Source organism: Heptranchias perlo, chromosome 1 (genome assembly GCF_035084215.1).
Source record: "Heptranchias perlo isolate sHepPer1 chromosome 1, sHepPer1.hap1, whole genome shotgun sequence".
In the NCBI taxonomy this organism is placed as follows: Eukaryota; Metazoa; Chordata; class Chondrichthyes; order Hexanchiformes; family Hexanchidae; genus Heptranchias; species Heptranchias perlo.
This window is the reverse complement of record NC_090325.1, coordinates 98940042-98963702: the sequence shown is the minus strand read 5'-3', so window position 1 is coordinate 98963702 and position 23661 is coordinate 98940042. Positions and strand designations below refer to the sequence as shown.

General features: G+C 42.3%; 1 protein-coding gene and 1 non-coding gene across 4 annotated transcripts in view; one reads left to right on the top strand and one right to left on the bottom strand.

Annotated features, from left to right (window-relative positions):
* Nucleotides 1-8123: 8123 nt before the first annotated feature.
* On the bottom strand, nucleotides 8124-8294 carry LOC137331411 (U1 spliceosomal RNA). Its single transcript, XR_010965468.1, has one exon. It is a non-coding gene; the product is annotated as a U1 spliceosomal RNA (small nuclear RNA).
* An 8985-nt stretch (nucleotides 8295-17279) lies between these two features.
* The window catches only part of pcdh7b (protocadherin 7b), a 374437-nt gene continuing 368055 nt past the window's right edge, over nucleotides 17280-23661 (top strand). For all 3 annotated transcript variants that reach the window (XM_067988987.1, XM_067988996.1, XM_067989006.1), the window contains exon 1: nucleotides 17280-21721. In XM_067988987.1, coding sequence (XP_067845088.1) covers nucleotides 18647-21721 — 3075 coding nt within the window. In that variant the 5' untranslated portion in view covers nucleotides 17280-18646. The remainder of the gene's footprint in view (nucleotides 21722-23661) is intronic.

Here is a 23661-nt window from a genome sequence, read left to right as displayed (position 1 = left end):
CTTAATGTTACCTAAGAGATCCTGTGTTTATGATACTTAAATTTGGGACTTTCTAATCTCTCTTTACTTGATAATAGTCCATCAGGATTTCCCACCTTTAAGTGAACACTTTTTCTCCTGTTTTTGGTTTACACAGAAACATAGAAAATAGGAGCAGAAGTAGGCCATTCGGCCCTTCAGGCCTGCTCCGCCATTCAAAATGATCATGGCTGATCATCTAACTCAGTACCCTGTTCCCGCTTTTTCCGCATATCCCTTGATCCCTTTAGCATTAAGAAATATATCTATCTCCTTCTTGAATACATCCAATGACTTGGCCTCCACTGCCTTCTGTTGTAGAGAATTCTACAGGTTCACCACCCTCTGAGTGAAGAAATTTCTCCTCATCTCGTTTCTAAATGGCATACCCCGTATCCTGAGAATGTAACCCCTGGTTCTGGACTCCCCAGCCATCGGGAACATCCTCCTTGCATCTAGTCTGTCTAGTCCTGTTAGAATTTTATATGTTTCGATGAGATCACCTCTCATTCTTCTAAACTCTAGTTTTTGTGTTGTATCTCTGGTTCAAATAGATTTAATTACTATAAACCACTCAGAATATATAATAAAATAAACAAGCACTGCAAAAGTCCTGCTCCTATCTCTCCTTGCTGTCATACTCAGGTGAAATTGGAAAATGTACAGCTCAGTTTTAATTGTCAGCATCAGCCTTTTAAGAGGTGCTGACTTGCCAGATATGCCACCCTGCAATCCCAGTGCACTCCCTGTGTGTCAGCCAATCTGTGCAGAGAACGTGTCACATTGGTTGCATTTTCTCATGAAATGACACAAGGTCTGCTGTACATGCTTTTTGTGCACCATGTGCATGATGTGTAGCTGGTACTGTGATGGGACTGCACAATAAGCCCCATAATTCTTTTTTCCAACTAAATAAATATTTGACAAGGAACTTATAAAACACAATGATTGCACTTCAAATACAGTGCCAGTCTATCATAAATTCCATTTACACATATTCTGCTTGCAAATCTGCGTGATAGCAGACAATCTTTACTCTCCCTTCTTTCCCAGTACAACTTCAATCACAGCCATTTGCACTTACTCTGCTCAGTGCCAAAACAGCTGTCTATCTTGGAGAAGAACAGAAAGTTCTCCTGGTGGCCTAGCCGACATTCTTCCCTCAATTAATAACACCAATAAACTGGTCATTTATCTTATTTGCTGTGTACAAGACCTTGCTATGTGCAAACTTGCTGTTGTATTTGCCTGTATAATAACAGTAACTATACTTCAAAAACTAATTTAATGGAGATGAAATGCTTTGGAATGACCATTAAATATGATAAGATGCTATATAAATACAAGTTCTTTCCTTTTATGAGGAAGGTTAGAAAACTTAAACTCGTCAGCCTTGAAATGAGACAAGTGAAAGGGGATCTTAAGATACTAAGTTGAATAGAAAAAGTTAACCCTGAGCACTACTTTGTTAAACCATGACTCAGGACAAGATGCCAGAAGTATAAACTGGTAAAAAAGATAATGTAAGAAAGTCCTTCTTTACACAAAGAGAGGTTAATATCTGGAATGAGCTTCTGTGTCGGGTAGTGGAGAAAAAAATTCTGGAGTTATTCAAGAGGCAGTTGAATGCTGTAATGGAGCCATTATAGGTTCCTATGGAAGAATGAGCTAGATAGGCCAAATGGACTCACTCATCTGTACTTATCTTTGTATATCCCATTGATGCCAGCAGCTTCTTGGTTCTTGCCAAGTAATCAATTTTTATGTGTGAGTCTAGGCAGGGAATGTTGATAGGCCATTTTACATCTGGGGCATTACAAATGAGCACAGTCTTGTTCTCACCCAATGTCCATGCTTACGTGCTTTCCAGCAGGGGTCACTAGATATCAATTAGCAGCAGCTAACTGATATCAGCTGGCTCATCACAGATCAGGAATTAAACCTGCACCTTCTAGCCTGTAAGGTTTTGCACTAGGAAATGCCTTTACCCATTTGCCGATCAAAGGACTTTCAATCCTTTCCTTTCACTGTATTTTTTTTCAAGCTATCAAACCAAAATCAGCAAAAAATATGAAAATTGTTTTCTCTCTGTATGTGAAGATTAACTCAAATTTGAGTGTTCTTAATTGACATCTAATAGCACATTATTCAAGAAATGATGGGTAGCCAATTGATTTTGTTTCTTCAAGTAAATAAAACTTTCTCAGTTACAACAAAAAGGGCTTCAAAGCAAATTTGTTACATTCCAGTGCAGATTTCCTTAGACTAATGTTGGAACAATCTTTGAACTGATTTTATTTCCAGTGCAATCTATTGCTTTTTTTATATGTAACCTTTTACATTGCAGCTTTGTTAATTATTCACCATACCTAATTTTAAAAGATTAAACACAAAATGCATGAGAAATATAATCAAACTGTTCAGAAGACACAGTGGTTTAGCTAGCTCTAACTAATAGAGTTTCTACAGTTTAATTATAGCTGTCAAACAACTTGATCAACATAGATTTTGTAGGATAGCAATATCTCCAATCTTTGACATAACTATGTGTTTGCTACAGTAATGTTTCCTTAAATCTTATCTAAACAAGGAAGCTTTTCCATGTAGGTTAAAAAGATAATCTATTTGGATAACAGGTTAAAATCATATGAAATGAAACAAATATTTGAAGCAACTTCTCCAGTGACAGCTGCAACAATATGAACAATTACTTCATTCAAATTTTACCTTTAAAACTATATTTTTCAAAAATCTAGGGTATAATTTATTATGAGTTCCAAAAGGAACATACTATCAGTGGTAAAAATTACATAATAATACAATCAGAAAGAAGATTCTGCTGATAGATTATATAAACACAGATTTAGGTTAAAATCCAATCTAACATTCTTATATTGAAAATGTGTAAGGAAACTATTCCAAAGAACAACCCTATCTGGTTTGTACCTAAAGCTGTTTTTACATTGTACTTTTGAAGTCAGTAGTATGTTCCTGAGTGGGAAACAAAAATTCAATAGAAAATTAACAAATGTACTTCAGCGTAGAAGAAGGGAGACTACCTGAAAGATGTGGTCTCATACTGGTAATATAGTGTATGAGCTGATTATAAAAGCATCTGTTGTGAATCCTTTCAAAAATGACAAATTGTTAAAGTGAAAACAAACTCTCGAGGCTCGTTGTGAAATCATTTAAATCTTAATTATTAAAAAGAAATGATGAAAAAGTCACCTTTTTTTATAATTAAAATTGCACCAGCAGTCAAAAACCAGAAAGTTGTGACCTGTATATATTCAGTTTGCATGCATGAAGCCCTGATCTCCCCAATTTCACAATGATGGAAGTCTTTGGTGAAAAACATGACTCTTCACTTATTCCACGATAATAATAGAGCCAATACTGCACCCCTTGGTGAAGTGTAAAAGTGATAAAAAATTGCTGCAGATTTTCATTGCCTAAACCTCTAGGTGGAGTTGTAGAGTTTATTTCGGACTTCTGTGTCTTTCTTTGCATTATTTCTGTTCATTTTTGCAAATTTACAATATCTTTGTATTGTGTATCCCTGTTTTTCCTTTTGTTCTCATATCTGCATCATTCTGACATTTTCTAAATATTGTTTCACTTTTCTCTCACAGCTTTCAAACATTACAAGTTCCTTTAATCATTCCTAGTTTTAAATGTCTATTATTCCATATACTTTTGCTTTTTCAATCTATCTTTGTCTCCAACTCATTCTACATTTTCTTTCAGTCTGATATTGTGTATCCTTCAATCATTCCAGGAAATATATTTCTCCTCAAAACTATGCATCGTGTTTTGAAAGGCCACTAAAATGTTATCCTTACAGAAATGCTGGAATGAACGTAAAAGTAGTGTATTAGTTATAGGTAAAAAAGCAATGATTATTGTGGTTCTGTTTTAAGAAAGAGATTATATTGGCATTACACTACAACGGTAATGTTACTTTCACACTTTGCTCTGGAATCACATCAAACCGTAACTTTGGATTAACACTACACAAGGTAAATCCCCCTACCACTCCCCGCCCCCCCATTGCTGGGTGGTCCTTGGGCATTCAATGGACGGAGCAATACTTCCGGCTGCTCATTCACATGGATGGGATGTCCGGCTAATTTTGCATTTCATTGGTGGGCTGTCCAGGCATTGGGGTTGTTGATGGGCAGCCTGTCCAATGGTGGGGGTGTGGGGGGATTTCCGCCTGAGATCTGCAGTATTTAAAAGGTGAATACATCTCCTAAAAAGAGCTGTCATGTCAGCCTAAGAAGAGTTTGACCTATTGAATTTTTGTGATTTCACAGTATTTGCTATTTATTCAGTGCCCGGGAGAGGAGTATGTTCTGCTGTTTCTACACTTGCTTGCAGCATTTGCAGAATGTTGAAGGCCTGAGCTCCAAGGTCTAGTGACGTGGCAGTGGAGGTCTTGGTGGAGTATGATGGGAGCAGATGCAGGTCCTCTTCCCCAGAGTTGGCATCAGGATCCCAAACCAGTCACAACAGCAATTCTGGAAGGGGGTTGATGAAGTTGTCAACGCCTGCAGCATCGCCCGAGAACCTAGTGCAGAAACAGGTTTAATGACTTGACCAGGACAGCAAAGTTGAGATGCAGGTCTTCCCGTCTCCACTTATATGTGCCATACCTTTTCACAGCAGTTTTGTGGCACCTCACTCCCCCTGCGCCCCCCCCCCCCCAAAGCACGCTGAACTCTTCTCGCCAAGTACTCTGTGAATGTCTTCTCCACTCACAACAGGTTACAGAAGCAGCTCTCCTTCTCATTGCAAACAAACACTCATCTGCTGCTCATGCCCTCACAACAGTCGCAAACAGCATAGGTACATAAGGCCAACAGTAGGCCATTCAGCCCCTCAAGCCTATTCTGCCATTCAATTAGATCATGGCTGATCTGTATCTCAATGCCAGTTACTCAGCTCTGCTCCATATTCTTTGATACCCTTACCTAAAAACTGGTTACACCTGGTCACAACTGGAAGGTCTTTTCTCAATGCAGCCACTCTCTTGCGCTAGAGCACCTCCCCATCTTCTTCAAACTTGCTGCTTTTTCCTTTCGGCATGCTCTCTAGGTGAAGAAGCCTGAATAGCAGTTTACTACAAAGAAATACTAACTATCTGCAACTCTTTCTGCAGACGAAGATAGCCCACATCAAGAGGAAGAGGGCCAAACAGGGGTGGGGAGGCTGCCTCCATCCGCCCCTTCACTTAGATGGAGTAGAAAGAATTGTAGACCTTGGGGCAAGGAACTGCCAGGAGCATTGGAGATAGCAAGGCTGGTGCAAGCCCATAGCAGAGTATCTGCCTTTATTATCACAGGCTCTCCTTCCTCTCACTATCCTGTACATAGACTGTCTGGTACCTTGGTGCTATCTTGCGCTGATAGTCATCCACTGCTTTGTTAACTGTTACCGCCATAATAAGCCTTGGCCTTCTCCCCTTCTCTAGCTTCTCCCCATCATTCCAAGGATGAAGCAGTAGCCTTGGAGGGAGAGAACCCTCCCAAAGAAGCAACGTCACTCGCTCTATGTCTTCCAAGCACCAGCTCGGAGGTCTGCAGGGATAATGTGAAGTAGTTGGTTCTGATTTCTCTTTTACTGGAAGTGCTTACCTATGAGTTGCTGACTAATAGCCCTGGCTGCTTGTTACGCAGGTCTTGCTGCAGTTTCTCCTGCATCCTCATCTGCCTGGATCTCTTCTTGCTCCGATGATGATGACTCCTCCTCAGCTGCTCCTGGCTTGATGTCTTGCCTCCATTGCAAGGCAAGTTTATGCAGAATGCAGCAGATGCCCATGATATGGAAGATGTGATGGGGTCGGTCTTGAAGGAAACCCCCAGATTTATCCAAGCACCTGAACCACTGTTAAAAACATCAATGTCTTACTCGATTACTGACCTGGTGGTTCCAGGGCTAACACTGTAACACCTCTCAGCTGGAGTTCATAGGTGCTAGACGGGTGTCATCAGCAATGGCACTAATGATTCGGCCTTGTCCCCTAATAACCATCCTTGGACCTGCTGCTATTGATCAAAAAGTGCAGAGATGTTGGACTGATGCAAGATGAATGCATCATGGCTGTTCCCTGTGTACTGTGCACACACCTGAATAATTCATAGACAATGGTCACACGCCAGCTTCACATTGAGAATGGTATCCCTTCCTGTTCATAAAAGATCCTGGCTCATGTGGCCACATGAAAATAGTCAATAACAGCCTGGACTTGTGGGAACCCGGAATTTGCTGCAAATCCAACTTCTTTGTCATGTTGACTGGCGGCCTTCATGGGGAACTTTATGAACTGGGTTGCCTTAGCGAATGGAGAATCCATCCCTTGTTTTATGATGGCATATGCAGCCAACTGGTGCCACGTCTCCTGCTTCAGCCTGGAAGGACCTTGAAGAAACAAAATTGAGGGCAACCACCACCTTGCCTGCCACTGACATAGAGTGTCAAGATGGCACAGAAGGCCACAGCTTCTCCAGCAGGAGGCTGCACAGGTTACCGTCTGCCGGAAGAACCTGCACCTCCTTACACTCTGTTCCTTGGTGAGCTCCTGGAAACTGACTCTGGGTCTGTAGACCCTATGAAGAGGTTAGGGCCATTCGAATGCAATCCCCTTCCTATGTGATGCTCTGATAGCACTTGCTGCTCTTGTTGCTGGTGCTGACACTGCTGCCCCACTTTCTCATCCTCCTCTGCCACAACTGGGTTGCTAGAATCACTCCTATTTCTCCTCACTCACTGTCCCTGAAAGCAAAGAATAAATTCTTCTAAAAGTTTTCAAAAAACCTCTCTTATATTCAGTATTGAAGAGTTGAAAATCCTTACATACTACCCAACTATGAATTTCAGAAGTATTCGCCATTTTTGTCTGCAGGTGTTTGGCCCTTTAGCTCAGACCCCTAATTGCCAATTCTGACCTTTATTGCCAAGGATTACTGAACAGTCCCCTCCTCGGTGCTACTTCCGTTTCAGCCACCAAAAATAGCATTGGGGTCCTATTCATGCCATAGGACCCCGATTTGCATAAGACTATTAGCCTACCCTTGTGCTCAGGTGGCTGTCCAGGCCACCTATACTGAGGACCCCGGGAAAATGGCACCGGCGGCACCGTCGATGGAAAGTCTTTCCCGCAATTTTCGGGGCACTACCATCCCGCCAAGCAGGAGGGCTCAAACTTCACCTCTACAACTTTAATGTTGGCATGAATGGAAGTCACTTTGCAGTGATTTCCAACCTGCAATGTAAATGCACCTTTAGTGATTTGTTATTAAATTTAACTGATTCCTTTAATATGGTGGTATTTGTTTTGTTTAAAATACATAACTAAATCTTGTCATTTTGCCTAAAGTTTACTTTACCCAGACAGTAACAATAAATAATCCTAGCTGAGTTTGCACAGAGTTCTGATGATGTACAAGTAGGCATCTTATTAATACTCAAAGGAGGCCGATTTTAACTCGGGCGGCCAACTGGTGGAGCATGACGACAGCCTACCCATTCCAGCAGCGAAGAGACTGGAGCCATTTTGAGGCCTAGACCTAATTTAAATAGAACTGGTGAGCTGCGGGTGCCAAACTGACGTCACGATGCAGCTCATCAGATTCAGGCCTGCAGCAAGGTTAGTCCGGGGGAGGGGTCACAATTACGGAGGTGAGGAGCCCAGGGCGGCAGCAGCATTCCAGATTATTTTTGTGGGGCCCAGAGGAGCACTCCTGGTCCCACAAAAGTCGTTTAAAGCTTAGCTTTTCAGGGCCTCTTCTTTTTTTTATATTTCAAAAATATACTTTATTCATAAAAATTGTAAAGGTAAACAGAACAATGCAACTTTCACATTACAACTACAGGTCATACATGATAAATACAGTTCATGACACTCCAGGGTGCCTCATTGCACTTGCAATCAGTACAGATTACAGTTACATTACATCAGTTACAGTCATTATACATTCATTACGAGGAGCTTCTTTTGGTTTCCAGTCCCTCGGCGTACGATGGCGAGAGCATCCTAAACTGTGGCCTTTCCCCATCGAGCTTTTGCGGCGGCTGCATCTCAGCACCCAGTCCTGGAAATAAGCCAAGGGAGATCGCGAACGCAGTCCCCCACTACCACAAATTTTGCAGTCGAGTATCCCGCATTTGGGGACATCGCAGGCGTCAGCACACCTGGAGTGCAATGGGCTAGCCTCGTCCTGGGAGATTTTTGTTTTATCACCAGTGACACTGGTCAGAGAGTGCCCAGTACTTGTTCTGATAAGTTCTATCCCAAAATGGCAATTGGGGTGCACTGTACGTTATAGTAACTCGATTTGCATATTAAAAGAGGCCTACCACTTAAAACACGCAGGCACTTCGGCGACCCAGCGGTAGGCACCTGTAAAAGTTGCAGCTGGCCGTTACCGCCCCATTAACGCTGATTTCAGCAAGTTAAAATTGACCACAAGGATCACATTAACATCTGAATCTGGCCCCAAACTCCCAAAATATCACTATATTTTGGGAGTTTGGGGCCAGATTCAGATGTTAATGTGATCCTTGTGTTGCACATTTTGTGCTGCTACCCTGCTGCTATTTTTGTGCACTGATGCCAAAAGGCCAGTGCAGAGCTGAAGATGTGGGGCAGGCAAGATGAATTCAAGAGGTGGTCTCACTTTGTTCCACTTCCTACCACTGGGCTGTGTAATTGCATTTGACCGTGAGGTCACTTTTAAACTTAAGTTTCTTAGAAATGCGATAAATGGTGATATAAGTTGTCGAGTCTCACTCTCTCCACCCCCCACCCCCCCATCCCCCTACCCCGCCACCCCGCCAAAAGTTTCCCTTCAGCAATTGCAACTTGCAGTGACAATGATGCCCATCACACATGCAGGGAAATGTGAAGTATTTTTTAAACTAACCATATCTTTAGGAAAGGAATAATTACTAAAGACATTTTGGGCTCTTTACATTTTTAGACAACCTCCTAGTGCTTTTAAGGCTAGACATTCATATAGTTGAGCCTTAGTTACCTTGTAATGGCCCTGCTCTTGGAATTTAGATTAGAGTTACAGCAGGTATCACTCAAAAGGACAGGCTGAAATAATTAACATCATGGCTATCCGTTAATGGTCATACCCTTTATATTTCTACTTCTCTTTTCCACATCCAACTATCTCTATTACAGTACTAAAATCCAAGTCTGCTTACCAAATCTGTGTACCATTTTACTGATATACTCCTACTAACTTCTGAGTTTGATATCACTTTATAATATTTCAATTATTTTGTTGTTTGCATTGTGGAACTCTGAGTTAGAATAACAGCATACATTTTGTTTAAAGCTTTTCTTACTCCATTTAATTATATAATCATATTTTAAGTACTGACGGTTTATAATTACACAAGAGAAGAAAAGGCGTGTTAGTGTTTACTAGGTTTCATATTTTGAAGAAAACTAGTGGAAACAAATTACAAATAGATGTTGATCTTTGCCTTCTTAAAGTTTTCTTAAAGAACTGCCACATTTTTTTTACATCTTTTATTTTTCACATTGAATAAGCTAATCATTGGTAAAGACCATCATCATGGCACAACAGTCAATTATTTTCTACATTTGCCCCTGTAACTTATCATGATATCGCTCTCAGTGCCTTTCTGGGTAGAATCTTGATGTTCATGCTTCTGTGCATATTCAACTGTTTTCTAATTATGAACAGATCTCCAGGAGTTCATAACTGTGTTGTTTTCAGAATTATAAAATTAAGCAAAAGCTGTGCTTTTACATAAAACTAACGTAACATGAAACAAAAAATTATTGTTTTCAATTACTGAAAAAATGAACACAAAAATCCTCATGCCTGTTAATTGCACTGATATGATTAATGAGAGTATCCAGGTGATAGCTTAAACTGCATTTGTGTAATCAGGTAGCAGGTGTTTCTGACATCATACTAAATCCACAAATACTGAGCTCAGTTGGCATGCTTTTCCAGATAATATACGCACTGATTCTTTTTAGGAATAGCAATTATCAGCTCCACACTTGCCATTGATTGTGAATCAGAGTCTTCAGGTTTCGCTAAGGAGTTGAAAACAAAAGAAGCAGTGTTTCTCTTATTAGCTTAATGCTGCAGTTATAGTCTATCTCTCATTCGTGTGAAGTGTTTTTTGGAACGCACTACACAGTATAACTACAGTATGACTGCGCTGAATTTTCATAAATTTACTGGGGTAGGAGACTAATAAAGGCATATTTATACTGCAAGTTTAGCAAAGCAGAAACCACATTGCACCAACACTACATTTACAGTGCAAATGATGAGTCAAGGTCCAGTCTAACTCCAGGTGGAAGTGGAGTGAGACCTCTTGGAGAAGGGAGCCTCACATCACTTTGAAAAGACCCTGAGCACTTTTTAAAATCTACCTGACTTTAATTTAAATGTTCACCACTCTAAATATTTACATTTTTAACTGGTGGGAGAGAGCTCTGCGCATGGCTGTATCCAGGGCAGGATGATTAGTTCCAGCCAAAAATGTAACATGGTTCTGCTTGTTTGAAGCCCAAACTTCAGCTGCTAGTTTAAGATTGATAACTGATGTGTAAATGCACACTTTGAAGAATTCCAATGCTCTCCTGGCCGGCCTCCCATCTTGCAACCTCTGTAAACTTGACCTCATCCAAAATTCTGCTGCCCATATCCTAACTCACACCAAGTCCTGTTTACCTATCACCCCGTGCTGGCTGACCTACATTGGCTTCAGGTCAGGCTACGCCTTGATTTTAAAATTATCATCCTTGTTTTCAAATCCCTCCAAGGCCACTCCCGTCCTTATCTCTGAAACCTCCTCCAGCCCTACAACCCTCCGAGATCTCTGCGCTCCTTCAATTCTAGCCTCTTGCACATTCCCGATTTTTATTGCTTCGCTATTGGCGGCCGTGCCTTCAGCTGCCTAGGCCCTAAGCTCTGGAATTCCCTCCCTAAACCTCTCCGCCTCTCTACCTTTCCTCATTTAAGACGTTCCTTAAATCTTACCTCTTTGACCAAGCTTTTGGTCGCCTGTCCTAATATCTCCTTATGTGACTCGGTGTCAAATTTTGTTTGATAATGCTCCTGTGAAGCATCTTGGGATGTTTTACCACGTTAACGGTGCTTCATAAATGCAAGTTGTTGTTGTTGTGGTCTCACACTACTTGTATTGTATACTGACTGCATCATTAATGGAAACAGTTCAAAGCCAATTGACAATTAAAGGTTAAAAAACTTTTAGCGGAAGTTGGAGACTGATAAGAATATCTGTCTGCTTGCACCATTCCAAAAATAATACTTGTGTCGTACCAGTATGAATAACATAACTCAGGTATTAATCTATATTTATAAAGACAAGAATCAAACAAAAAATCTTTTTGAAACTTTAGAACATTTTATATATTTTACATTTTTAAGAGACACATCATAGTTGCATGCGAATTCTAATTTGGAGGCAGTTATAAATCAGAATCATGAAATAAAAGCATTAGAACATGCGAACATATGAACAATGATGGACAGGAAAAGACCCTCTGGTCCATCCAGCCTGTCCTATACAATTGTGATACCTTGTGTATCAAAATATATACACTCCCCATCCCACCCAAAACCATGTGATCTCCTGGGAGAGGCGAAAAAACAGATAAAAATGCAGACCAATTTGCTGAAAAAAATATGGGAAATTGCTCTCCGATCCTTTTGGCAATCAAAACTAGTCCAAGAGATCACTCTGGCTCTGATAATTATACGCATTACATTACGTACCTTTTGTAAGAGGTGACCTCCACCCCAGCCAGAAACAGGTCCAGCTCTCGCTTGAAGGAATTCAACGAATCAGCATCCACCGCAGAGGTCTACTATTCTCTGGGAAAAGAAACACCTCCTGACATCTGTAAGGAATCTTACAACACCAGGTTATAGTCCAACAGTTTTTTTTGAAAATCACAAGCTTTCGGAGGCTTCCTCCTTCGTCTGGTGAGTGTGGGATTCCATGAAAGGTACCGCATATATAGTCAGAGAACAATGCCTGGTGATTACAGATAATCATTCCAACTGCCCGTTATCAAGGCAATCAAAGGAGTTGAATAGTGTTCAGACAGAGGGACATTACATACAAGACTACTGAATATACAAACGGTCAGAACCCAAAGACAGAGAGAGAGAGAGAGAGAGAGAGAAACATCCGAAAGGAAGAGAAAGAGAGAGAATGACCAGTTGTATTAAAAACAGATAACTTTTTTTCGCTGGTGGGGTTACATGTAGCGTGACATGAACCCAAGATCCCGGTTGAGGCCGTCCTCATGGGTGCGGAACTTGGCTATCAATTTCTGCTCGACGATTTTGCGGTTTGTGTGTCTCGAAGGCCGCCTTGGAGAACGCTTACCCGAAGATCGGTGGCTGAATGTCCTTGACTGCTGAAGTGTTCCCTGACTGGCCTTATACAACTTAAAATTGTTACCCCTGGTCCTCCCTAACCTATTCAATTGGAAAAAACTGTCAACTTGACACCACTGGGCTGGACTCATATAGATGTTGTTTCTCTCTCTTTGTCAGCTGTAAATTCTTAAGAAGTCTTTTTCCACTGAGTACAAGCTTACAGCAAAAACTGCTTATAATTTTGCATTCATTGGCACAAATTCGGCAGGTTCACTCAAAGAGGCCAAAAAGGATAGCTGGTACGGAGAATGGAAAATTCACACCAGTGCATTAGAGAGTGCTTGTCTGATGCACAGTATCCCGCAGCTAGCCTGTGTTATATCTGATCTGCTGCTGCAGCTGGGAGCAAAGAGCAGGAAAGTGCCTAATTGCACCAGATTACTCAGTAATTTCCTTGATTTACCCCCATTGTCAATTAAAGCTCAATATAAAATGTTAAAAATAAATGGTCATAGCTTTACTGGTTAATACTGTCAACAGTGATAAGAACATAAGAACATAAGAAATAGGAGCAGGAGTAGGCCAAGTGGCCTCTCAAGCCTGCTCCGCCATTCAATAAGATCATGGCTGATCTCCGACCTCAACTCCACTTTCCCACCCGATCCCCATATCCCATGATTCCCTTAAGAGTCCAAAAATCTAAAGATCTCAATCTTGAATACAATCAATGACTGAGCATCCACAGCCCTCTGGGGTAACGAATTCCAAATAGTCACGATCCCCTGAGTGAAGAAATTCCTCCTCATCTCAGTCCTAAATGTCCGTTACCTTATCCTGAGGCTATGTCCCCTAGTTTTAGACTCTCCAGCCCAGGGAAACAGCCTCTCAGCATCTATCCTGTCAAGCCCCCTCAGAATCTTATATGTTTCAATGAAATCACCTCTCATTCTTCTAAACTCCAGACAGTATGGGCCCATTCTACTCAATCTTTCCTCACAGGACAACCCTCTCATCCCAGGAATCAATCTAGTGAACCTTTGATGCACCGCCTCCAAGGCAAGTATATCCTTCCTTAGATAAGGAGACCAACACTGCATATAGTACTCCTGGTGTGGTCTGAGCAAAGCCCTTTCCAATTGCAGCAAGACTTCCTTACTCTTGTACTCCAACCCCGTTGCAATAAAGGCCAACATACCATATGCCTTCCTTTGATCATTTCAAAACTCAGCTGGGCTAATGAAAAACTAACCAAGTAACAACTCTAATCACCCTTTGCCTCAGGCAGATTTCTCCATTAAGCATGGCGATGTAAGATGTTTGGAAGCTGATGTACACATTTATCTGTAATGCAGTTCTAAGTTGTAGCACACCTTGATATTTTTTCTGCTATGTAAATGTTCAATCCTTTTTCTATATCTTCTTCTGTACTTTACTGACTGACATTCCTTACATTCCTCTTATTCTTGTATTGCTCATGAAGAAAAACAAATTAAGCAGATTAGAAAAAAAACAGAACCACGAAACAACACATTGCTAATCTAAAACATTCCTTTCCTATAAATAGTCTTCCTAAAGGTCAACTCCACCCTGTTTATAATTGCAGATAAGATACTTATAATTATGGGTAGGCTGAAATGTCACTTGTCAGGTTTCTATTTGTGCCTAACTGCAATGAAAAAAGCTAGTTGTGTCAGGAAAATGTGCATTTTACCTGGTATTTTAGAGACAAGGACAATTTAATTGCGTATTCCCCCTTAGCTCCTAACCCAAAAATGATATTAATTACTTATTATTTTAGGAAGAGTTAACTACAATCTCGATATTTTTCTGCAAATTTCTCTTCTGATGGCGCTGACTCTTGCTGGGGTACAGTTCCACAGAAGCTGGCAACCATGAGAATTCATCCAAATGGCTTTTGTTCAGGTGTCGGCCTAAATAGTTAGTGTTGATGATTATTCAACAATACAAGGTATCACAGTGGAGTCTGATTCTGTCTTCATCTGATGTTCAGACACACACACAAATACACTTTCAAGTTTGTGATCAGGAGTGGGAATGCTGGCTGATTTTCCCTTGCTAGCCTAGGGGTATTGAAGCCAACTGTGGTGCTCCAACTGCTGAAATCGGCTAATTTAACAAAAGCTGTGGATCAGCATTGGAGACTTCCTGGTAATACCAAGTAAGGTGCATTATTTTTCTGACACAATCAACCTCCTTTGCCCAGAAAATAAACAATTATAAGTGTGGAGTCTCATTCCTTTAGGTTGTGAATTGTTTTAGGAGACTTTAAAAATGTCATTTTTAAAAAAAAATTACTTTTCCTTTCCGTCTCTTTTTTTTCTCCCTTAATCCAATGTTTTCTTTCCCTCTCTTTATTTCTCTTTCTGTACCTGATTTGATATTGAATTCACCCACTCTAATTCACCCTCCTTTTCAGTCCTTCCTCTGTTTATTTCTCAATCCTTTAATCTCATTGGTTAAGGAGATAGACTGTTGGTCCCGTTATTCACCAAGGTCCCAGATGCCCCGTTGCTCTCGCTGCACCGTTCTCAGCTCGCACTTCCAACAAATTTATGGGCATTAAATTTTTAAAAATAAACATGCAATTGTAAATCTAACTAACGGGGCACACCGAAGATGCCCTGTTCCAGCAAAATCTGGTCCAATGTTCTTTCTTCTTGGTCTGTACTGCTCAGTATCACATGGCGATGCATTTACTTACTAAGCCATCAGATAATATCTAAGTTTTTAAAAATTAAATATTTTAATGATTACTTTTTGTTAATAAGTTGATATGTAAATTATTATATTTTTAAAATCTGAAGCATTATATCATATATTACATCTCTTACAGTAGAAATAGTACAAATTAATATTCTGTGCACCAATATTGAAAAGAATGGCACGAAGGTGCATACTAATATCCAAAACCCAAGAAACATTCTATACATCAGAGTGGAAAAATACAATTGCATACAGCAGAAGTAACTATACTATTACTAACTATGGGTATGAATTTTAAAACTGGTGCAAGGACTCAAGCAAGTTGTCAGATATGGGGCAGAAATTAATGTATTATTGCAAATATGTTATTGCCCTTGAAATTAAGAGCCCACTTGTGTACTTACAAAAATTTGCACATGGGCACTAACCACTTTATTTTGCAAGGCATATGCCAGGAACAGGAACCTTGCGCCCAGCTGTGAGGACACGACAATGAAAAAACGGAGCTCACTGTGAGCAGCTAAACTAGAACTTGGTTTCAATTTGCATATATCAGGACCTTACAGGATTTTGATCACATCCGGGATGTGTATGGTGTATGTTGATTTGACTGCATAATAATGTGAGCTTAATTGAGCTTAAACTCAATTATAAATAGAATGGAGTTGTCCACTCTTTATAAAAGACCGCAAAGTTGAAAGTATTATGTATTAGAACTCTGCTTGCTAAAGCTTTGTGTGGAACACTAACAGCTCAAAAAACCATTGGTGTGTATTTCTCAATGTAATTACAATTCTGATTCACTGATAGTGCCGCTTCCACATCCTGCTCAGAACTTTTCATGCATAAGAATGTAAATCGCACCTAAAAGTGTCTTTGATATGTAAATGAGGACGATGATCTTAAATAAATAGTTTCTTAAACCATTAGCAGCATCGGGAGCAACGTTGGTAGATTGCTTCACACAATAATCGACGTGCTTAAAGCTGCCTCTTTTTTCTGTTTTTTTTGACTCCGGCTATCTATCCTAAGCTGCAATTATCATAAGTCATAATTGAGGAGAGGGTAAAATAGGACACGCTGATTCCCAACCGGCTCGTCACCAGGTAGTTTTCTTCTTCCTATTTGTTCCACATTCTGTCCTCTCTCTCTGGTCAGCTCTTCTTGCCATCACCAGTTTTTTTTCTGTCTCTGTCATCACTTTTTCGCTGTCACCAGTCCTGCCCCACGCCTCCCCGCGCAGGCGCTGCTCATTGCTGCCGCAGACTCACTGCGCTCCAGCCGCTCTCGTGTTGCGGTCCGCACAGCTCTTGCAGCTCAGCCCGGGAAAAGAGCAGGGGGCGGGGGAGAGACCAGTCAACTTTCGTCCGGTAAATCCATCCCCTCACAGCCCCTCTCTCTCACTCTCTCTCTTAAAGAAGTCACGGCGGCGACGCGCCACTCACCGCTGCAAATACACCACATTTCCCCCCAAAAATGACGGGAGCTCCAGCTCAGTCAGTTTAACTGAAATCCGAAGGTTTCTCTTGTTAAAAGGTGTTTTTTAAAATATATATATATATATATTCCCAAGACGCTAACCTTGGCACTTGAGGAAAACGGGGAAACGCAACGGGAAGCACGCCCTTTATCAAGCTTACAAAGAAAATTAAACTGCTTATTAAAAAAATGACCATTTAACGATACCAAACTCGCATTCAACCTTGGTCTCACACACACACGAGCTTTTTCTACCCCCACTGCGTCTGAATAACAGACGAATTTTAAAACCACACCTTCCCTCAAAGCTACTGAGTAAAGTAGATATTTTAAAAATCGAACATATATATATACCTTTCTTCACAAATAGTAATTTACTTTCGTAATTTACTGAAAATGTGCTGGTTTAAAATGAAGAATACAATACACGTAACCAAATGCATACAGTAAGAGAATGTGGAAAGATTTAAAAATGTCAGTAACGTGTTTAATAGGAAAATAACGTTGTATTAAAATAAGTGCAACGGCAAAAAAAAGGAAGCGACAAACGTAAAAGGAAGCAAATGAGGGAAGAGATAGATGATGTAGAAAGAGGAATCTCTGCATTTCCTGACCGTGCTTCAGTTCCTTTTCACTCGTGTAGGTGACGCTACCTCAAATGAGTCAGAAAACTCTCACATTCACCCACAATCTGAGCGGGATGGCATACAAAAGAGGGAGGGAGAGAGAAATCGGAACTCTGCTGTTAACCTGAATTCACATCTAACAACGTGCAGATATAAAAGGGGAAGGAGCGGAATTACAGATCTCCAGCCTGAGGGAGAGAAGAGAACATTATTACATTCACTCTTTTATAGACTCCGATCCTCTGAGAAACATCGGCATTGGCGTCGGGCTTGCGCTATAATCCGCAGCTACTTTCTGAATACAGAAGGCTGAATTATACGGAGAAAGACAAACCCAACTTCAACTGCAGGAATAGCAATGAACTACTCAGCAGACCAAGACTAATCGAATAACAAGGAAGGACTTTTTTTTTCCTCTAAGAGAAGGATTCAGCACCACAGAAAGGACTGCGTCAGGGAACTGAGATATACTTCAGGGACTGGAATGAGAAAACTTGCTGTTGTCAAAGTACTGCAGCCTATTCACTCTTTAATTGGGGATTTTTTTGATTCGGCCCGATCCAGAAGCAATGCACTTGCAGACGTCGTTTGTTTAAAGATCCGCATAGTGAAATCAGTTTGCTCTCATTCGGATTCCCGTTTTATCAACTAGGATTTCCCAATCTACGTTCAATCCGGAGGAGTATCTGCATTTAGACGCATCTTGGCAGCTCACCCCCGAGTACCAGTTCTCTGGGTTGAATAGGAATAGGAAAGTCATTAACTGCAACCTTTATTCTGCGGGACTCTGCTCGTCTAATCTCCAACAAAGCGGGGAACCGGATCGCGTTCACAATAATCGTACAACCGCCCTTTCAACTTTCTGACCAGGTTCCAGACCTCTTTCCGCCACTCAGTGGCTGCCTCTTGAGTCAGTCGGGACGGACGGAGAGAAAAAAAAAAGATAGAAGAGTGTGAAGAGAAAGGGAAAGACTGCAATAGCAACATTGGGGCTCTCCGAGTGCTGCGCGCACACACACTTTACAGTAACCAGCACCATGCAGGTAAAGAAACACTAACTGCGGATGCAGGGCAAACTTGGAACAGCGTGACTCCAAAGGCACGTCCAAAGCACTAAAGGATTCAGGTGATCAATTTTACTAAATGCTTCTCTTTTTGTGGTCCTAAAAGCAGCAATCGCTTGACTGAAATACAGTGAGTCAGTTTGAAAAGGATGTTAAAGGGGGGCAAAACTAAAGCGCTGTGTGTGAGTCTGGATGCTGGTTATTTATTTTTTTGCAGATTACTTTATTGAGTGTTGACGGACTGTTCATACCGACAACCTGAACGGACACCGTTGCGATTAACCCGGGCGGAGGGAAGAGAGGGGAGGAAGGGAATCTCGGAGCGATGAGTTTCTGTTTCCCGCTGTTGGTTTTCCTGCGGACCGCAGTCTTTCTGGTGACCGCCAAGCAAGCTCTCAGGTACCGGATCACGGAGGAAGGACCGGCCGACGTCCGGATCGGCAATGTGGCCACGGACCTGGGCATCGCGGCGGGTTCGGGCGAGGTGACTTTCAGCTTGGAGTCGGGCTCCGAGTACTTCAAGATCGACAACATCACCGGGGAGTTGAGCACGACCGGCCGGCGCACCGACCGCGAGAAGCTGCCGCAGTGCCAGATGATCTTCGACGAGAACGAATGCTTCATCGACTTCGAGGTGTCGGTGATCGGGCCGGCTCAGAGCTGGGTCAACCTGTACGACGGCAGGGTCGTCATCCAGGACATCAACGACAACACGCCGACCTTCCCCTCGCCCGTGCTCACCCTGACGGTGGAGGAGAACCGGCCGGTCGGGACCCTCTACCTGCTGCCCACCGCCAACGACAGAGACTTCGGGCGCAACGGCATCGAGCGCTACGAGCTGCTGCAGGAGGAGCACGGAGAGGGCTCGGCGGGCGGCAGGAGGAGGTCGGGGTCCGGGGCTGAGTCTGAGTCCCGGGGAGGGGGAGAGGGAGCGGGAGCGGGCAGGAGCAGCGTCTTCGAGTTGCAAGTAGCCGACACCCCGGACGGGGACAAGCAGCCGCAGCTGATCGTCAAGGGAGCCCTGGACCGGGAGGCGAGGGACTCGTACGAGTTGACGCTGCGGGTGCGGGACGGGGGCCAGCCCCCCCGCTCCTCCTCCGCCCTGCTGCGGGTCCTCATCTCGGACGTCAACGACAACAGCCCCCGCTTCGAGAGGAGCGTCTACGAAGCGGAGCTGGCGGAGAACAGCCTGCCCGGGACCCCCATCCTGCAGCTGCGGGCAGCCGACCTGGACACGGGGGTCAACGGGCAGATCGAGTACGTGTTCGGCGCGGCCACCGAGTCGGTGCGGCGCCTGCTGCGGCTGGACGAGAGCAGCGGCTGGCTGAGCGTCCTGCACCGCATCGACCGGGAGGAGGTGAGCCAGCTCCGCTTCAGCGTGCTGGCCAAGGACAGGGGGCAGCCCCCCAAGGCGGACCGGGCCACCGTGCTCATCGGCATCAGGGACGAGAACGACAACGTGCCCCTGATCGACATCCGCAAGATCGGCCGCATCGTGCTGAGGGACGGGGTGGCGAGCGTGGCCGAGGACGTGCTGGTGGACACCCCCATCGCCCTGGTCCAAGTGTCGGACCGGGACCAAGGGGAGAACGGCGTGGTCACCTGCACCATCGTGGGCGACTTGCCGTTCCAGCTCAAGTCGGCCAGCGAGTCGGAGAGCGACCAGAAGAAGAAATACTTCCTGCACACTTCGGCCCCTCTGGACTACGAGTCGGTGAGGGAGTATTCGGTGGTGGTCGTGGCGGTGGACTCGGGCAGCCCCAGCCTCTCCAGCAACAACTCGCTGCTCGTCAAAGTCGCCGACATCAACGACAACCCACCCGTCTTCTCGCAAGCGGTCTTCCAAGTCGCCTTCCCCGAGAACAACTCGCCCGGAGACCAAGTGGCCACCGTGGTGGCCTCGGACGCAGATGACGGTAAAAACGCTGACATCGCGTACTCGTTGGACCCTTCTGCCGCCGGGGTCTTCTCCATCGACCCAGCCAAGGGAGCCATCGTGGCGAATCTGGTTCTGGACAGGGAGCAAACTGAACGGTACGAATTCAAAGTGGTGGCGAGAGACAAAGGTACCCCCAGCCTCCAGGGCAGTGCCACGGTGGTGGTCCAGGTGAAGGACACGAACGACAACGAGCCCAGGTTCATGCAAGATGTTTTTACTTTTTACGTTAAAGAAAACTTACCATCAAACAGCCCTGTTGGGATGGTCACTGTGATGGATGCTGATGAAGGGAAGAACGCGGAGCTGAGTCTCTTTATTGAAGAAGACAATAACATTTTCTCCATAGACAATGACACGGGCACCATTTACTCCACCATGGCCTTCGACAGGGAGCAGCAGACTACATACTCGTTCAAAGTGAAAGCCATCGATGGCGGAGAGCCCCCTAAATCTTCAACGGCTATGGTATCGCTCTATGTCATGGATGAAAATGACAATGCACCCATTATCACTTTCCCCAGAAATGCATCTTACACTCTGCTACCCCCTTCTAGTGACTTACGAACGGTAGTGGCTACAGTCCAAGCTACAGATAGAGACACTGGGATCAATGCTGACCTCAACTATAGCATTGTGGGAGGAAATCCCTTTAAACTTTTCGAGATTGATTCTGCCAGTGGTGTAATCTCTTTGGTGGGAAAGCTAACCCAGAAGCATTATGGACTACATCGGTTGGTCGTGCAGGTTAATGATAGTGGGCAACCTTCGCAGTATACCACGGCACTGGTTCATGTCTTTGTGAATGAAAGTGTTTCAAATGCTACAATAGTGGAAGCTCAGATAACTAGAAGTCTTCGCACTTCACTGAAGCAAGACATTGCAGGTGATCCAAATTATGAGATGAGCAAGCAACGACTTAGCATTGTGATTGGGGTTGTTGCTGGCGTCATGACAGTGATTTTAATCATCTTGGTTGTGGTTTTGGCAAGATACTGTAGACCTAAAAAATCCAAGAATGGATATGAGGCCGGCAAAAAGGATCCTGAAGACTTTTTCACCCCCCAGCAACACGACAAGTCTAAGAAACCCAAGAAGGACAAAAAGAACAAAAAGTCCAAACAACCTCTGTACAGTAGCATTGTGACTGTGGAAGCATTAAAACCAAATGGACAGAGATATGACAGTGTGAATGAAAAACTTACAGAGAGTCCTGGCATGGGACGCTATCGCTCCATGAATGGTGGACCAGGGAGTCCTGATCTAGCTAGGCATTACAAATCTAGCTCTCCATTGCCAACAGTTCAGCTTCACCCCCAGTCACCTACTGCAGGGAAAAAACATCAGGCAGTGCAAGAACTACCACCAGCCAATACCTTCGTAGGGACAGGAGACAACATCTCAATTGAATCAGACCATTGCTCTGAATACAGCTGTCAGACCAATAACAAGTACAGCAAGCAGGTAAGAAGCAATAATTACCAAAGTAGTGTCTAAATATAGCTCAGAAGGTATAACTCAGCTCGTTGAATGCAGAATATTGTTTGCATTTTTCCCACATACACACATGCTTGTGATGATGTATGTGCATTCAAAATTGACTTTCTGTAAAATTGTAATGTTGAATGTTACAAAATAGATAGAGAAATATGTGGACCCTCTGATGAAATAGTTTTGAATTATTTAAATTTTAAATGGAAATAAATATACTGTATCCACTTATCTAATTTTATTAAAAATTCATATAAATTGCAGAGTCAATGTACACAATCAGCCAGTTAGGAATGTGCAGTTTGAATACTTGAGCTTGTATGATGTCACTGCACTGAAAAGATACTAATGTTTAGTTTCCCCCCTCTTTCTCCTCTTCTATCTCTGAATCAGAAAGAATTACTTTGCAATATCATTTGATCACAGATCCAGTTCACAATGACAACTACATTGAGATACATTCATGTTCAGTTAGTGTTTGTATAATGCGAGATAAGCATATAAAAAGGAAAATCTATTGAGATTTCTTTTAAGTGTTGGTATTTGCAACATCAACATTTTGCCATATGTCATTCATTAGTGGTGAAATTCAGACATTGTAAATGCTGCTGTTGAAAAGAAATCTCCAGAGATTTTCTTTACATATATGCTTGGCTTTATGTCTTTATGTCTTTATCACTCTATAGATCACTAAAACAGCTACTTTTGCTGCTATGGGAGCTACACAGCAGCAGCTCAAACATTATCCTGGGACTGGAGACCATGCACAGTGGTAATCACATGTTAGACCCTGCATTTATTCCTATGCATAAAAATTTAGGGGAAGACGTTTATTTGTTTAAATTACTAAAAATAGCAAAGCTGTTTGTGACCATTGAAAAGAATTCAGCACATCAGGGGCTGACAATTTTCATTTACAGTCAGTTAATTTTCTACAAACTTCAGTAGTGTGGCTTCTTTCATCTAACATTAAATTCCTAAATATACAGTCTTGCAATGTTTTACTTTTGATATAGAAATATTACTGCAACTTTGAAAGTTTTCAAATGGCTGCATTATTACATTTCTTCGCAGCTTTTTGGGAACATTTTAAATCGGAATGACATAATGCTCTATGTGGTTAAAATTCTACACTATTCTAACAGTATCAAAGTTTTGAATACTATTTAAAGTAGAATTCTGATAGTATTCTGAGACTAGTACATTTATGATTCTTATTATCTTTGTCAGAAATTGAATTTTGGGTCACAAATGTACCTGTCACTTGTTGCGAATGTGTGTTGAATGATAAATTGTCCTCCAACTCTCCCTAAAATAATAAGAACAGGCTACAGCAAATTTCTGGGTTTTGTTATATTTTAAGTGTAGATGGAGAACCAGAAATAATATATATATATGTATATCACAGTGGCTACACATATTCTTCAATTAAGTTAGATCACTTATAGACTCTGATGCATTTGGAATTAATTAAATAGAAGACATACTTTATCAAAGTTTCCTGTACACAAACATTAAAGTACAGCTGCAGCAGTAACTTGCATTTTCTATCCATTAATTTAATTTGAGTAAGTACAATAAGAATTCAGCTAGGCCAAAACAACAAGATTTGCATTTTGTCATTTGATATAAATGATAGTTTTTCTCATTGTGCAATGCTGCTGTACATTATATATATTTAATTCTTCATTGTCATGATGCGAAATAAATATGCAGTGCTGTGCTTCAGATGACAGAGAAATTCAGTACCTAAAGAATGAAAATAGCTTCAAGTCAAGAGAGAGAAATTTTAATTACATAAATTACAACTTCAGGCTATTGATATTTATTTGTATTTTGAGTCCTATTGGGTCGTATAAAGCAATTCTTCATTCAGGTAACAAATCTGTGGATCACATTTTTGTTCATATTAG